The 18,245-nt window shown below is 35.4% G+C and overlaps 1 protein-coding gene across 4 annotated transcripts in view; it reads left to right on the top strand.

Moving 5' to 3' along the window:
* SHOC1 (shortage in chiasmata 1) overlaps positions 1-18,245 on the top strand; it is a 79,129-nt gene that overhangs the window by 16,063 nt on the left and 44,821 nt on the right. For 3 of the 4 annotated variants that reach the window (XM_047701085.1, XM_047701084.1, XM_047701086.1), the window contains 7 exons: positions 4,353-4,515; positions 5,261-5,357; positions 7,194-7,344; positions 8,253-8,354; positions 9,997-10,105; positions 15,265-15,359; positions 16,080-16,322. In XM_047701085.1, the coding sequence (XP_047557041.1) occupies positions 4,353-4,515; positions 5,261-5,357; positions 7,194-7,344; positions 8,253-8,354; positions 9,997-10,105; positions 15,265-15,359; positions 16,080-16,322 (960 nt within the window). The remainder of the gene's footprint in view (positions 1-4,352; positions 4,516-5,260; positions 5,358-7,193; positions 7,345-8,252; positions 8,355-9,996; positions 10,106-15,264; positions 15,360-16,079; positions 16,323-18,245) is intronic. The other variant, XM_047701087.1, reaches the window with a different exon arrangement.

Below are 18,245 nucleotides of genomic sequence, written 5' to 3'. Positions count from 1 at the left end.
TTTTTTTTTTAAGATTCCACGTAGGGGCGCCTGGGTGGCTCAGTGGGTTTAGCCTCTGCCTTCAGCTCAGGTCATGATCCCAGGGTCCTGGGATCAAGTCCTGCATTGGGCTCTCTGCTCAGCAGGGAGCCTGCTTCCACCTCTCTCATTGCCCACTTGTGATCTATGCCTGTCAAATAAATAAATAAATAATAAAAATAAAAAATAAATAAAGATTCCACTTACAAGTAATACCACGCAGTATTTGTTGTTCTCTGCCTGGTTTATTTCACTTAGCAAAATGTCTTCCATGTTCACCCATATTGCAAATGGCAGGATTTCCTTCTTTTTTAAGGTTGAACAATATTTTCTTGTGTCTGTGTGTATAAAACCTATTTTCCTTAAAACACATTTTTTTAATCCATTTATCTGTGGACAGACACTTACATGGTTTCCACACCTTGGCTGTTGTGAGTACTGCTGCAGTGGGAGTATAGATATCTCTTTAAGACAGTGATTTTGTTGACCATCTGTTTCTTCCTTCACAACATTTATATCTTTTGTGTGTGTGTGTTATTGTGCTTACTAGGACCTACAGTACATTGTTTAATAGAAGCAGTGATGTTGTCATCCTTGTCTTGTTCTTGACACTAAAGGAAATACTTTAAAATTTCATCATTAAAAATGATGTAAATATCATTTCAGTGGTGAATCATTTACAATGTTTATGTCAGTTTCAGTGGTTAAATGTTGGAAGAATTTATTGGGTTGAGGAAGCTCTTTCTGTTTGGAGTTTACTAAGAGTTTTTGATCATGAATGAGGACTGAATTTTATTAATGTTTTCCACATCTATTAAGATATCTACATCCTAAATATGTAGAATGTCCCTTTATTAAAAACTTCCAAGCCTATAATCTAAACATAAATCATTTGTTATTGGGATCATATTGTGTCTGCATTATATTATTTTTAAATGTTAATATTATCTTACCATATACTTGTCTTCAAAAGGATGGCTTTTAGTGACTGCACTTTTAAATCTTATGTATGTATCATTCATTCCCAATTTGAGAACACTAATGTTGTTTTTAATTTCAAGTATGGACATAAATATATGCTTCCATTTCCACTTCTTTCCATAGAGTAAATTCATGGAAATGGAATTATTTGATATAAGTATTTCTTTTAGCTATACGTCCACAAGCATGATATGAGAATATCCTGTTCATACCATCCTTATCATCATTGGATATATTACTACTGATATTGTATTAATACATTTTAACCAATGTGATGGACAAAAATTATGTTTTTACTTAGACTTTAAAAATTATTCATGTTTGGGATGCTTGGGTCGCTCAGTTGGTTGAGCATCCTACTCTTGATTTTGGCATGGCTCATGATCTCAAGGTCATGGGACCAAGCCCTGAATGGGGCTCCGTGCTGGGTAAGGGAGTCTGTAAGAGATTCTCTCCCTCTCCCTTTCTCTCCCTCTCTGCCCTCCCCTCCTCCTTGCACTTGTGTGCCCTTGCACACACACTCTGTCTCTAAGTAATAAATAAAACTTATAAAAAATCATTCATGTTTACTGGCCATTTGCATATTTTTATGTTGTGAAGTGATTCTTTTATGTATTTTTCTATTCTTATATGTTATCTGTGTATGTCAAAGAGATATTTAATACATCTTTAAAACTAACCAGTCCCGGGTTGCCTGGGTGGCTCAGTGGGTTAGGCCGCTGCCTTCGGTTCAGGTCATAATCTCAGGGTTCTGGGATCGAGTCCCGCATCGGGCTCTCTGCTCAGTGGGGAGCCTGCTTCCCTCTCTCTCTCTCTTTGCCTGCCTCTCTGTCTACTTGTGATCTCTCTCTGTCAAATAAATAAATAAAATCTTTAAAAAAAAAACAAAAAAAACTAACCAGTCCCATCAGTGTTTCCCTTTACGGTTTCTTTCATTGCTTTTATACTTAGAAAATTCTTCCTTAAATTAGATGAATATTTATTCATATTTTCTTTAAGGTTTTCCTTAAAATTTTCGTATATGTTTAAAAGTAAGGGTTAAAAGTATTTTCTCCAAATGTTTTGGCAGTCATCTCACTATCACTTATGGAATAGTCTTTCCTCTCTCTACTGATTGGAAAAGCCACTTAGAAAATATGCTAAATCCTTGCCCAATTAGAGTGTTCTGGATTTTCTATTTTGTTCTATTGATTTGTCTATTATTGTATCATACAGTTCTATTTAATATATAATTATAACATTATTAATAGTCTCTTCTTTTTTTGTTGTTATTTTTTCCTAGACTCGCATTTTTATTCTTCTAGATTTACTTTCAGTAAATCAGTTTTTCAAGATCCAAAACAGATCTCTTGAGAAATTGAAAAGTCATTGTGTTTTTTCACTTTTTTTTTAACTATAGTCTTACTAGCCAGGAAAATGGTTTATCTTGCCTTTTATTCAACTTTTTAAGTGGTTCTCATTAAAATAAAAAAGTGGTTTCCTGCATATACTCTCTGTACATTTTATTATGTTGATTCCTTGATGTTTGTATACTTGTTACCATTATGAATGAATTTTCCATTAATTTGGGGGTTTTTTATGTATGCCTGAAAACCAGAGATTTTACAGTTCTTTCTTATCAGACAAACTCCTTTTTTTGTTTTCATTTAGCTTGGGTTTTCTAGGTAGAGCAATCTTCTGCCAAGTAGACCTCTATTTTCTGTTTCTTTTCATAGTTAACCAGCTAAAATTTTGCTTCTTTGTGACAATTTAACACTTCTTTACAATAAAGGAAAACCGTCTCCTCATATTTGTGTGGGTAATAGAAGAGCTGTAATAAAGTAAGAACACCAGGAAATGTATGACCTTAAGAATATAAGGAAGTAGCACCCTCCTAAAACAACTTTTGTGTAGTCACAAAAAACATTGGTTGTGGTGTGATGCTGCCCTCAAGCGGATCTGTCAAAAATGGGTGGTTGGAAAACAAGATCTCATAACTGATAGATGTTTCTTTTCTTGGACTTGCAGAAATACTAGGATGAGCCTGTACGAATGGAAGATGGAGAGAGGGATATGAGTAAATGCTGTTTGGGTTTTTACTATTAACATGACTTCATTAATACTTTCAGAGTGGATGTACAAATGAACCATCTTTAATTATCTCACCTAAGCCGTGTTTAGATATGGAATTGATTTGCTTGCTCTCTTTGGTATATAAAAGAACTATGCCAAATTTGTCATGGGAAGCTCTTAGCTACAAAATTATCAGGAACTTAGCAGGTTCAGATAAGTAATCTCTTAAGAGGCTTGTTAATGGAACAATTTCTCTTTTGGCATTTCAAGGCGGCACTAGGCAAAGGGGTGTTTCGTGGTTGCTTGTTTAACACCACATATTTATTAAACATATGCATACCAATGATTGGTCATGGGAGACATCATTCCAGGCTATTCCTCTCTCATGTTATTCTAAATTTACCTAACTGAAAGGTCACTACCCAGAACAAGAAATTGTTGCTCTCTCTTCAATGTAGCTTTTGCTTTGGGGAGTCTGGATTTCTGAACATTTCTTCATCTGAACTTATATTTTCCTTTTCTTCTTTCCACTCGGGAGCTTATTAAAGAATGGGAGCAGGTTTTATGATCCCTTCCTTGGCTCAGAAACTGTTAAAGCACTGACACAGTTGGCTAAGATTTTAAAGTAAGCTGAATATAGTAGGTTGGGGATAGGAGAAATTTATTCCAGCAATTAACTGTTAGCAGTAGTGTTTCCTAATATATAAAATGTATCACACTTCTCAAGTAGATATTTTGCCATGTAACCTTCATTGTAATCAATTTTACAGTGAAAATTTTATTTCTATTTTACAATAGAAAGGTTTTTTTTGTCATTGCAATGATAGAGTCCAAATTGATCTAATTTATAGGTTTTGTAGACCATCTCTTCCCCTACATCTCAGAGCCTCTAGGGACGAATTAGAGACTTTAAGAGGTAAAATGATGCAGAGAAAAACTAGGTTCCACAAAAGTCAAATGCTTTTATTTCTTTACGACTTTGCTTAGGCTACCCCTGACTGTTTTCAAGCATAAGGCTGCAAGATATTTTCCTCCATTGATTAAACTAATCTTCATTTAAAAGAAAATGAACATTACAATTCTTTCAGGATATTTGGTTACTAGTCAGTGTACTAAGTAATAACTAAAATTTATTGAGCTTTTAGCTATATGCTAATCCTATGCTGTATGCTTTATATGCACAATACAATGAAGAACTAAAAAATTAAAGTGTGTGTGAATGTCTGACTGCAGTAACTATCTAGATCCCTTTGTATAACTTTTAGATTTTTTTTCTTATTCCTTTACATTTCTTTTTTCAGATTTGTTTATTGATGAAGAAATAATTTTTTTAAATAACTTGACGACCTATAAAAGTCAGCTACCAACTTTGCATACTTTGTTGAGTAGGCTAAAACTATTTTTGGTAAAGGACCCCATTTTAGATTTCAAAGGACAGATCTTCACAGAAGCTAATTTCTTCAGGTATTTAATTGATGTAAATGTTTTTATTTTATTATTTTTTTAAATTTTTTATTTTTTCAGCATAACAGTATTCATTATTTTTGCACCACACCCAGTGCTCCATGCAATCTGTGCCCTCTACAATACCCACCACCTGGTGCCCCCAACCTCCCACCCCCCACCCCTTCAAAATTCTCAGATCGTTTTTCAGAGTCCATAGTCTCTCATGGTTCACCTCCCCTTCCAATTTCCCTCAACTCCCTTCTCCTCTCCATCTCCCCTTGTCCTCCATGCTATTTGTTATGCTCCACAAATAAGTGAAACCATATGATAATTGACTCCCTCTGCTTGACTTATTTCACTCAGCATCATCTCTTCCAGTCCCGTCCATGTTGCTACAAAACTTGGGTATTCATCCTTTCTTTTTCCTTTTTTTCTTTTTTTTTTTTTTTTACAGCTTTATAAACATATACTTTTATCCCCAGGGGTACAGGTCTGCGAATCGCCAGGTTTACACACTTCACAGCACTCACCATATCACATACCCTCCCCAATATCCATAACCCCACCCCCCGATGTAAATGTTTTTAAAGGAGAAAATACTCTTTGTATGCTCATAAGTCTAGACATTATCAATAATAAATTATTGCTTTACATCTATTCCAGTTTTAATCATTGTATTAAATTATTATTTAATTTGATTGGCTACATTTGGTATGTACCTTGCTTTTAGTTAAATACTAATGTTTTTTTTGTTGTTGTTAAGGGAATGTTCCTCTTTTCAAGAAGATTTGAAAGGTCTAGTGAAAGAAGATTTTTACATGGATAAAGAGAACTTTTGTCAGGAAAAGCTAGAAGATACAGTAGGTTTACATAAAACTGTAATACTTGCTTAAAGTAATATTTTTATAAAAGTTAGTAAAGCACATTTTTGTAATTTTAGTAATATACATTGACCATCTACTAATGTCAAGTTAAAAAAGATTTGGTAATGGGTTAAATATATCAATAATGAAGTCAAATTTACTTTAAGATAGTGGTTCTAAACCTTGTCTACACATTGGTATTACTTGGAGAGTTTTAATAAAATACCGAAGTTGGGTCCTACTCAGATGTATTCTGATTGAACTGGTATGTTGTGCAGCCCAGGTATAATGAATTTAAAAATGTCTCTTAATGATATTAATAAATCTACCTGGTATAGGACATTAAGTGGCCATATTCTAGTTTAAAAATTAGAAACCAGAGCTAAAAATGTTGATTTTGATTTGTGAGTTATACACAAAATAGGACTTACACTATGTAAGAAAAGGGATCTCATTGAGGTAGTAAGAGTAAAGATGTTCTGAGACTTCATTTTAGGTGCTGCCAGTGGTTAATAAAGAACGTAGCATCTTTGCATATTAAAGATCAAATGTCTCAAAGGCAACCCTTCTTTTTTTAGTGTACAGTTCCAAAGCACACAAAATTGTTATTGTGATATTAATATGTAAAGAATTTTAGCAGTTGAGAGTACAAATAACTTTTTGCAATTTAACAAACTCGAAAACCTAGGCCCACATAGAATAGATGTATTTACAGAGTTACTTTAAACATTTTTTTGGAGACAACTGAAAATATTGTGAATGTGAAAATATTTCACATTTGGGGTTTTTCTTAAAACATTCAAAGGAGATAAGATATAGCTGTAGATACAGATATAGATATCTTAGGCATTTAAAGAGTCTCCTTACAGTTAAAAATTTTAACACACATTGGGGCGCCTGGGTGGCTCAGTGGGTTAAGCCGCTGCCTTCGGCTCAGGTCATGATCCCAGGTCCTGGGTTCGAGCCCCGCGTCGGGCTTTCTGCTCAGCGGGGAGCCTGCTTCCTTCTCTCTCTCTCACCTGCCTCTCTGCCTACTTGTGATTTCTCTCTGTCAAATAAATAAATAAAATCTTTAAAAAAAAAAGATTTTAACACACATGGTAAAAAAACAAAAATCACACACACGGTGACAATATTAATTCACTTATTATCCCCTTTTCCCTTGTCCCCCTCTCCCTCACCCATTAGTTCTGAGAATTGTGCACATAGAATCTTGTTCTTTAGGAATGAAAGAGAAACATATTTAATGGAGTGTAGTGAAGATCCATTTCATTTCATCTACCCTTTTTATTTCTCCCCATTCACCATCTCTCATCTACTGCAGTGATTATTTTTAATTCAGAAGTTTAAAAATTTGTTATTAGCCCAAAAGAAGATATTTCTGCATCCAGGATACTGTACATCACAAGTATAATCAGTGGCCATAAAGGATGTTACTCAGAACATTGCTTGTAATATATTTTTTTGGCTACTATACCTTTTTTTTTTTTAAAGATTTTATTTATTTATTTGACAGACAGAGATCACAAGTAGGCAGAGAGGCAGGCAGAGAAAGGGGGAAAGCAGGCTCCCCGCTGAGCAGAGAGCCCAAAGTGGGGCTCGATCCCAGGACCCTGAGATCATGACCTGAGCAGAAGGCAGAGGCTTTAACCCACTGAGCCACCCAGGCGCCCCATACCTTTTTTTTTTTTTTATGTTTTCATAACATTAAAAATTTTGAATGTTTAATTTAAAATTTGATACAACAATTCAACAAATTACATATGTTTATGAGTCTAGAAATATTTATCTGGAAAACCTCCCTAAAAGCCTTTTTTACTTATACTATTTCAGCCATCAACTTTGCCTGAGTGTGAATTCTTAATACCTACAAGCCTCAAACAAGAAGTTGATAGTCTATCACTCTCCGAACTGAAGGAATCCTTAAACTTAGTGCCAGAAATAATAAATTATGCAGATGAAAATGAAAAGCTTTTCAAAATAGGTGAGAACAAATTAAAAAATCTATTACCTATGAAATCCACTTAATAATGTTTGTTATAAAAATATATTGATTAAACTATTTTCTGAACCTCCAGATTTTTAAGAACTGCTCTTTAGCTTACATGGTGAAATCTCAGAATTATTGTTGGTGAGACTCTTTTCTCATTGTCTTTCTCTTTATATCTTAACATATATATATATGTATATATAAGTTAACTTACATAACTACAGACTTAAAATGTCTCTGAAATTAACCAATTCAAGATAATTATATAAATAAAGCTAAATCACATATGACTTTACTAATTTTTTTAAGTTGTTTTCTTATAAACAGTGACAAAGCACTAACAACTTCTATGCTGACTTTCTTTTTTTTTTTTTTTTTTTTTTTTTTTTAAAGATTTTACCTATTTATTTGACAGACAGAGATCACAAGCAGACAGAGAGGCAGGCAGAGAGAGAGAGGGAAGCAGGCTCCCCGCCGAGCAGAGAGCCCGATGTGGGACTCGATCCCAGGACCCTGAGATCATGACCCGAGCCGAAGGCAGCGGCCTAACCCACTGAGCCACCCAGGCGCCCTTATGCTGACTTTCATTAGATGTGCAGAAACTTAGAGAAGGTGTTGATTCATGGAGTCAGATGACTGGGAGAATCATAACCTGAAAATATAGATGCTTCTTTTATCCCAGTTAGATTTAGTAAATATTTTTGAATTCTTTCTAATGACAGTTTAACCCCAAATATTTAACTACCCTTTTATATATTCCAGTAGAAATCATCAAAGATAATAATATTAGGGAAGAGTGAAGGGAGATTTATGATATCCATTGAGAACAGGGGAACGGACAACATTCCAAAAAAACTGTTACAGAAGTACTTATGCTGATAGTAGACTTTCTTACTTTTCAGATCTTACTGCTAAGCATGGAATTGACATTGAGGATATAAAATGCAGCTCCACAGAGATTTTGGCCATTCAAAACCATTGTGAACCAGAGTACAGTGAACCAGGTAGAAATTTTGGATAGATCATTGAGTTTATCAGCAGTTACCTATATCTGATGTGAAAGTACAGTATATTCACATGTGAGGTCTACTGTGAGACAGTTTTCATGTTTAAAATTTGATTATTGCGGGACGCCTGGGTGGCTCAGTTGGTTGGACGACTGCCTTCGGCTCAGGTCGTGATCCTGGAGTCCCGGGATCGAGTCCCGCATCGGGCTCCCGGCTCCGCCGGAAGTCCGCTTCTCTCTCTGACCTTCTCGCTCGTGCTCTCTCTCACTGTCTCTCTCTCAAATAAATAAATAAAATCTTAAAAAAAAAATAAATAAAACTTGATTATTGCAATCCAGCTTGTCATTTTTTTTTCTTATCTATTTACATTTGTTACTGTCATTAACTCATTATCCTTCTGGCATCAAAGCTGAATAATGTACAGAGAGTTACAAAGATTGAGGAAGAGGAATGGAAGGAATAGCATTAATATTAAAATCAGAAATCTTATGATATTATAGTTCAGTAAATAAAATTTTATATTTAATTTCAGTATTAGTAATCTTGTTGACTCTTGTTATACTTTTGTAAATTTAACTTTTTAATCGCCCAAAGCAATCCTATCATTAATGTTACTATTATTATCATACCAGATTTGGACTCTGAATCATCTTTTGTTCCACTTTAATGCCAACTTGTGTTGCTTCTTAACATGCTGATGATACTATTATTTAGTTACATGTATTTTATTTATTTATTTATTTATTTTAGTGGGGTGGGGAAGGTAGGCAAAGAGAGAGAGAGAGAGATTGAGAATCTTACAGGTTCCAATGCCCAGTGTGTGGCCTAATCTCACAACCCTGAAATCATGACCTGAGCCAAAATCAAGAGTCTGATGCTTAACCAACTGAGCCAGCCAGGTGCTCCTTTAGTTACATTTATAATTGAATCATATTAATCATCTCTTTGTTTTTGCTCTATTTATGAAAGTGATAGAAACACACTGACTACTTATGAATAAATGAATTTCAGTTTCTCAAGGCCACCCTATGTATGAACATAGTAGGTTCATTTAGTATGAACATAAAAATAGTACTGGCTCCTAAGTACGTAACAACAAGTTGTCAGAATTGAAAACATTATTAAACATAAAACTCTTAGAATTTATCTCATACAGTGAACAATAAAGTTTAGTTGTTAATATATATATTTTTTTAAAGATTTTATTTATTTATTTGACAGAGAGAGATCACAAGTAGACGGAGAGGCAGGCAGAGAGAGAGAGAGAGAGAGAGGGAAGCAGGCTCCCTGCTGAGCAGAGAGCCCGATGCGGGACTTGATCCCAGGACCCTGAGATCATGACTTGAGCCGAAGGCAGCGGCTTAACCCACTGAGCCACCCAGGCGCCCCACTTGTTAATATATTTTTTTTAAAGCACCACTGCCACTGTTGAGATAGCATGTGATACATGTGTAATTCCTTATGATGGAAATTTAAAACTGTTATTTTGTATTTTAAGTAACCCAAGGGTCTTTTTATTGAAAATTTTTGTTGTAGCAGAATGATCAACATAATAGTTGCTTACAAAAAGTTCTAAACTATACTTAATTTTATGCCATGTTTATGTAATTAATTGTTTTTTAAACTTTTTGTATTCTAGTAGAGTTAGAAATGCCATTAACTCATCTACGTCTAACAAACCAACATTCTCCCATGACTTCATTATGTACAGGACTTCAGACATTTCCATTTTCTCCTATTTGTAAAATGTAAGTAAAGATTATAGCTAGAACTCAAATTGCAATTCAGAATAAGATTTTATTTAAAGAGTTTATTCATTTATTTATTTATTTGACAGACAGAGATCACAAGTAGGCAGAGAGGCAGGCAGAGAGAGAGGGGTAAGGAGGCTCCCTGCTGAGCAGAGAGCCCAATGTGGGGCTAGATCCCAGGACCCTGACATCATGACCTGAGCCAAAGGCAGAGGCTTAACCCACTGAGCCACCCAGGTGCCCCCAGAATAACCAGTCCTTAATCAAATCCCTCCATATAAAGGTAGTTTACAAGATACCTCTGTGAAAAAAATGTAAGAGAGGACAGTATCTATAGTAAGCAAATAGAATATATGAATATATATGTACATACTTTTTAAAATTTCTTGATACTATTTTTTAAATTTAAATTCAATTAACATATCACATATTATTAGTTTCAGAGATAGAGATCAGTGATTCATCAGTCTTATATAATATATAGTGCTCATTACATCATATGCCCTCCTTAATGTTCAGCACCCAGCCATCCCATTCCTTCATGCCCTGCCCCTCCAGCAACGCTCAGTTTGTTTCCTATGATTGAAAGTTTCTTATGGTTTGTCTGTCTCTCTGATTTCATCTTGTTTTATTTTTCCCTCTCTTCCCCTATGCTCCTCTGTTTTGTTTTTTAAATTCCACATAGGAGTAAAATCATATGATAATTGTCTTTCTCTGACTGACTTATTTCATTTAACATAATGCCCACTAGTTCCATCCATGTCATTGCAAATAAGATTTCAATTTTTTGATGGCTGAGTAGTATTCTATTGTATATATACCACATCTTCTTTATCTGTTCATCTGTCAATGGACAGCTGGGCTCTTTCCATAGTTTGGCTATTGTGGACATTGCTGCTTTAAATATGGGTGCAGGTGCCCCTTCAGATTACTACAGTTGTATCTTTAGGGTAAATACCCAGTAGTGCAATTGCTGGGTTGTAGGGTAGCTCTATTTTCAACTTTTTGAGGAACCTCCATACTGTTTTCCAGAGTGGCTGTACCAGCTTGCATTCCCACCAAGAGTGTAGGAGGGTTCCCCTTTCTCCACATCCTTACCAACATCTGTTGTTATGTTAGCCATTCTAACCAGTGTGAGGTAGTATCTCATTATGGTTTTGATTTGTATTTCCCTGATGCTGAGTAATGTTGAACATTTTTTCATGTGTCTGTGGCCATTTGTACATCCTTGATTTTGTATTTAGAGAATATCTTTAGAAAGACATACAAGAATCAGGTAGCTTCGGTTGTGTCTGGAAGGGACCTGGGTAACCTGGCAATACGGGAGCTAGTAAGTGAAAGACCCAGGTTCTTTTATATTTTTAGTATTTTGAATGTGAACATATTACCATTAAAAATAGACAAGTTGAAAGACTGTAAAGATTCTGGCACTAGAACAGTTTGCTTAGGACATTGCCATTGGATACCTGCCAGTGGTACTGCCTCTACTGGCACTCACTGCTACGAAAGATAGTGTAGTGTATATTCATTTGCTCAGGCCGCCTTAACAAATACCAGAGACAATGGCCTAAACACCCAGTCTATGGTAAATAAATTTAAATTTATTTATTCACAGTCTGGAGGCTAGAAGTCTAAGATTAAGATATTAGCAGGGTTGGATTCATCATGAGATATCTTTTCTTGGCTTCATCTTAGGTAGCTATCTTCCACCTTTTTCTTTTTTCTTTTTTTTAAGATTTTATTGATTTATTTACTTGAGCTTTTATTTATTTTCTTTTTCCTTTTTAAGACTTTATTTATTTGAGAGAGAGACAGTGAGAGAGAGCATGAGAGAGGAGAAGGTCAGACGGAGAAGCAGACTCCCCATGGAGCTGGGAGCCCAATCCAGGACTCAATCCTGGTACTATGGGATCATGACCTGAGCTGAAGGTAGCCACTTAACCAACTGAGCCACCCAGGCATCATAACTCTCTGACCAGGAATAGCCAAGGATCACAGGGCAGTGTGGATAGGGATCAATAAATAGATTTGTCTATCAAATTACTTTCCTAGGAGTACTAGGGATCATATCCCATCTCTAACAGAAGGCATCCACTGACCTTGTTTACCTCTGTTGATGTGGTATTGGTTTTGGGAAACTAGACATGTAGAACCAAGTATTATTGATCCACAAATCTGTTCAATACCCGATTGTTGCTGCACAGAATGGTGTATAATCTCAGAACTGACATTGCAGGGCTGGATCATTGTATTCTAGTTTGAGCCAAAATTGTATAGCTTAATGGCCCAGCATATTTGCCCTCCAATGGAGTCGGAGATAGCTTGGGTTGCTAACTTCTACCATGTGGCATACATGTAACTTAATGTGTTCTAAGTTAGATTAGTCTGCTATCTTGGAATTGAGACTCTATTCCCCTGCTCTTACACCAGTTACAAAACTAGGAGCATAACCAGTATAGCCTCTTTCTTTCCCACTGTAGTCCTGAAACTAAATGAGTCCAAAAATAATACATTTCAGGAAAATTAAAGGAAAGTCTACAAGTCTCTAATGAATTGTCCCCAGAATGAATGCTGTGGGAGCTGAGTACTGAGTTTTTAGTTTTTAGCTGTAATCTGTCAAAGGAGAATTCTGTTGTGTAATTGGGAGCAACTGGAACAACTCATCACTAGCTGCTCAGGTTTCTATTAATGATCTCAGGAAGATATCACAGCACACAGTGGAGGAGCCTGGTACTGAAGGCTCCAATTACCTTCATCTTCTGGCAAAGAATAGTGTCATTTGGAGGATAAATCTGTGACATACAAAACTCTGCCATGAACTGGAACTGCCCATATCAGAAATGAACTCTTAAAAATCTCATGGAACAAGTATAGAAACTACTTACACTGCTTAAATACTTTTAGTCCCTTTGCTGAGGTGCAGATGTTTATTCGCAGGACCTATACCATCTTTTTGTAGTGCTCCTTTACTCCACATATCTGAATCTATGTGTTAAGGCAGATTGGCAATCAGAAACAGAAACTAGAAGAAATTAGTACAATTTTGAATTTCAATCTAATATTAAAAGCATTTACTTAATTGTCATAAATTCCTGTTAATCACACAAGTTATATATCTACTTATTGTTGTAACTCAACTACATAGATGAAACAAGTCTCATCTATGTTTTATGATTTGCCTAAGTTAGAGCACAAAAGGATTTTTAAAATTAGCCAAAGGTTCTAGGCCAAAGTTGTTCTATTTGAAACAACTTAAAGAGGTCATCTCTTCACTGCTATTTTCATTAGCAAGAGGTAAATCACTTCCATTTGGTTTATTAATATACAAACTTTAAAATTCCTATTTTAAAAATGGATTTTCACCTCATCTGTGAATCTAAAAAAGAAAAAAGTGTTAAAAAAAACAGAAGGGAAAAATAATGTGTAATGTTACTGTACTCTTAATTTGCTTTTATGTCCCCAGTTACTTTTATTTCAGAACACAACATTTTGGCTGGAAATATATCCAGTTAACAAATATTTTGAGAGCTTACCACATGTCAAACTCTCTTGCTAGACTTTATGGAGCTAAAAAGAAAAGTCTGTGTAGCGCCAGACTTTATTTCCACACTGATTACTGAATTGTGAACATATTTTTATTTATAATGAAACAATATATCAAATTCAGACATATCTTCAGACAGTTCCATTAAGAGTGGGAATATTTATTTACATTATGGCCTTCTGTTGGACTTGGCTTGCCTTCCTTTTGCTTAAAGTAATTGCCTATAAGGGGCACCTGGGTGGCTCAGTGGTTAAAGCCTCTGCCTTCAGCTCAGGTCATGATCTCAGGGTCCTGGGATCGAGCCCCACATCGGGCTCTCTGCTCACAGCAGGGAGCCTGCCTCCTCCTCCTCTCTCTCTCTGCCTGCCTCTCTGCCTACTCATGATCTATCTGTCAAATAAATTAAAAAAAAATCTTTAAAAAAAAAAAAAGTAATTGCCTATAATCTGAGCTGTCTGTTTGTCAAAGAGATCTTGGTAAGGTTCAAGAATTACCTAGAATCTCAGTTTGTCACCTCATCCTAGATTTTGGATTATGTAGGTAAAATGGATAGCTTAGATATAAAACAGCTTTCTGCTGCCCAGGACTGTCAACTCAACTAGCAGTATAATTATATTATAATTAGAGTGCTCATGTATGTCCCATATGAACAGAGAATCAGAATACAATCAATTCTTAACTTGGAGTGAGAGATTTGAGAGCATAGATTAAGGGGTTTGTGGGTTAATGTTATCTTCCCTACCAAGGCTAGTACCTTCATAGCTACTGATAAGCTGTGATTTACACTAATTGTCATCCATCTTTCTTCCTTTCTCTTCCTAGTCTCCTAAACGGGTAAGCAGACACACATCACTCATTCACACACCTGTCAAGATTAAAGGACCTGAACTAAACTTCCCCACTAAACTTTCACCTTCTCCCCCAACCCTCCACCAAAAAAAAAACCTTTTACCTTCCTGAGAAGGTAGAGCAGGCAGAACATTTTCATAATTTCTGATGCTCAACTAGTAGAGTCTCCAGAATTTGTTTAGAATGGACTTGGGGACAACAATTTTGTAAAAAATTTGTGTTAAAACTACTTTTTTGTATGGAAAGCACAGTAATTTTATTTAAATTATATTTTTAATTTGGGTGGCTTTTAGGGTTAGTGCTGGCACACTTCATTTAATGAAGTGCTAAAACCCTCCTAAGTCAGCCTCCTTTGTCTCCAAGTTTCATTGAGGGAGACAGAGGAGTTAAGGTAGGCAAGCACGAGCAATTAAGAGCTAACAAATTGTCAAAACTTCCAAGGGGAGGAAAAGTAAGTATATGAAATTTGTTCTATGTAAATCTCTATTTCAGTTTACACATTTATAGAGTAAGTTTTTCACTTGCTTTTGTATGTAAAAAAATACTTAGAAAAATAATTTTCTTAAAATAAAATTTTATTACATGATGATGAGCACTAGGTGTTATATGCAACTAATGGATCATTGAACACTACATCAAAAACTAATGATGTACTACTATATATTGGCTAATTGAATTTAAATCTAAAAAAGGAAAAATAAAATTTTATTATAAAAAATGCTCAATATTATTAATATATTAGGCTCTAAGTCTTCTTTTTCAGTAGTTTGCTTACTGCTGAAGAATCAGCTAACAAAAACCATATGATGTGGCAGTTAGAAAGCTGCAGAAGCTCACTGAAACCGTTTCTGCTTACAGGTAAAGATTAATTGATTTTGAATGCTAAACAAAAAGTAAAGGTGAGAAGATATAGTTAGTAGAAATGTATTGTCAGCTTTATTTTTTTTTTAGTATTGTTACTGTCATTAAAAAAACACAGATCCAAAATTAGGATTTCAAAATTTTTCATCTTAATTTTGGGTTGATGCGTATAGTGCAGATAATAATTTAAGTAGTTATGCTACTTCAGTTCCTCCATACATTATGATTTGTTATTATTAGGTTAAAAGTAATGATGTGGAAAGCTCTGTGCCACAGTATCTAAGATGATAGTCATCATAAAATCTGATCAAATATATCTTCTAGTTTAGGTTCATTATAATAAAATAGAATTTCAAATTTAGTAAATCTTACTTTAATTCCTCAGAATGTTATCAAATGTGTTAAAATTTATTAATTACTAAAATGTTCAAACAAAATAATGGTACTATCTCCTAGTATGTGTTAGAATAATTTTAACTTTATGATATTTCCACGGATTAAAATAAATCCCTATGTGACTTCTATTGCTATAATATTCTGGATTTTTAGTATCTTGAAGACAAAATACTAGCTATATAACTCCAGGTTTCACTTTTTTTTCCCAATGTGTGAAAATCTATTTCATAAGGAATTTTCAGTGTGGTTCTATTTATTGTGTTTTTCATCTCTTTTGCCCTATGAACTGTTTCTATTTTCGGTTTGTTATTGTTTTTTAAGTGCCAAGAACTAAAGAGCCCAACAGTCAATATTCAATTATGGATTTGAAAAAGATATTTTCTATTGAGGAAGAAAGCCTTGTAGTTAATCTTGTGAGCACAGAGTGGTGGGAAAAGGGACAAGTGAATCTGAAAGAGGCAGAAATTTTGGAACATCCAAATATGTATTTGTGTCATGATAACCTATCATCTGATGATACTAAAATGGAGATATTTTTGCCAACAAAAGTGCCTCAGTTAGAATGTAAGTACACAATAGTAAATATCCACACTGTGAATTTTTCAGAATGAGAAAATGTTAGATGCTGGCTTTCCACTAGGTGATTGAGAAAATAAAACTAAATTCCAGCATTCAGTATTAGCCCTGGCTCTGCCAGAATTTATAATTTTTTTTAAAGATTTTATTTATTTATTTGTCAGAGAGAGAGAGAGAGTGAGCACAGGCAGACAGAGTGGCAGAGGGAGAAGCAGGCTCCCTGCGGAGTCCCAATGCAGGACTCGATCCCAAGATGCTAGGATCATGACCTGAGCCAAAGGCAGCCGCTTAACCAACTGAGCCACCCAGGTGTCCCAGAATTTATCATTTTGTGCTCCACTAAGCCCCATTCTTTTCCTTGAAAAAAATAAGGAAGTTTGACTTGCTCATCCTGAAGTCCTTTGTTGTCCTAAAATTGTATAGTCTGTTTTTAAATTTCTGGCCATTTTCAATTAATGTGACTTTGTTTCTTTTTATATTGATTAATTGCTAGTGCAGTGTTTATTTACATCAGACTAGACTCAAAGCAGGACTATTGTTTTTTGATCTGACAGGTAAACTCTGCGTGTTCAATAATATCTAGTAAACTTTCTTTTTTTTTTTTTTTAGATTTTTTTTATTTATTCATTTGACAGATAGAGATCACAAGTAGGCAGAGAGGCAGGCAGAAAGAGAGAGAGGAGGAAGCAGGCTCCCCGCTGAGCAGAGAGCCCGATGCGGGGCTCGATCCCAGGACCCCGGGATCATGACCTGAGCCGAAGGCAGAGGCTTTAACCCACTGAGCCACCCAGGCGCCCTCTAGTAAACTTTCTTTAACAGTAGATAATCTTCCTTTGTTTCTAAAGAGTTTACTCAGTTAACATTTTTTAATTATATAGTTTAAGGTGGCAGAAATGTCTTTTAAGTATCTTTTGAGTTATTTTGGTTATTATATATGCCATTGTTATAAATGGAACATACTCAGTCTGAATTACACCTTTTTGGGTTTTTTTGGTTTTTTTTTTTTAAAGATTTTGTTTATTTATTTGATAGAGAGATCACACCTAGGCCAAGAGGCAGGCAGAGAGAGATGGGGAAGCATGCTCCCCGCCGAGCAGAGAGACCCATGTGGGGCCCGATCCCAGGACCATGGGACCCTGGGACCATGACCTGAGCCTAAGGCAGAAGCCCAACCCACTGAGCCACCCAGGCGCCCCTGAATTACACCTTTTTGAAGTATATATAGATTGTTTTTAAATCCGTTTGTGCAATAGCTTTAGATCTTAAAGAAGTTGGGAAAGTTCACTTTTAGTTTATTATAGAGTAAGTAAATATATTTAAAAATGCATTTTAGAAATTATTGTGTGTGTTGGGAGACTGCTCTAAGGAAATAGGAACTGGAGGAAGAATTGTTGTCACCAAGAGATGTTTCAAAGACAGAAGATGGAGGGCTTTGGTAGAAAGGAAAATAGACTATGTCAAGGAAATGTACACCATTCGATCTATCCTAAGGCATAGGTGGGTACTCAGGGTAGAAGAAGAATTTTTTTTTTTAAGATTTATTTATTCATTTATTTGACAGACCGAGATCACAAGTAGGCAGAGACGCAGGCAGAGACAGAGGAGGAAGCAGGCTCCCCGCCAAGCGGAGAGCCCGACATGGGGCTCAATCCCAGGACCCTGGGATCATGACCCGAGCCGAAGGCAGTGGCTTTAACCCACTGAGCCACCCAGGCACCCCTAGAAGAAGAATTTTAAAAGAGATTAAGTTAGATTGCTAGACAAAGAAAAGGGAGAGGAAGGTTTTATTGGGTCTTCAAATATCCAGAATAATGTATTAAATTTTTAAGACTATGTATAGTCTTTATTATGAAATGTAACTATTTTGAGGTTAAAGTAAAACATGTAATTCACCTTGGCATCCAACAGAAT

Source organism: Lutra lutra, chromosome 13, assembly GCF_902655055.1.
Source record: "Lutra lutra chromosome 13, mLutLut1.2, whole genome shotgun sequence".
NCBI lineage: Eukaryota > Metazoa > Chordata > Mammalia > Carnivora > Mustelidae > Lutra > Lutra lutra.
The sequence above is the reverse complement of the archived record's forward strand: the minus strand, read 5'-3'. Positions and strand labels throughout refer to the sequence as shown.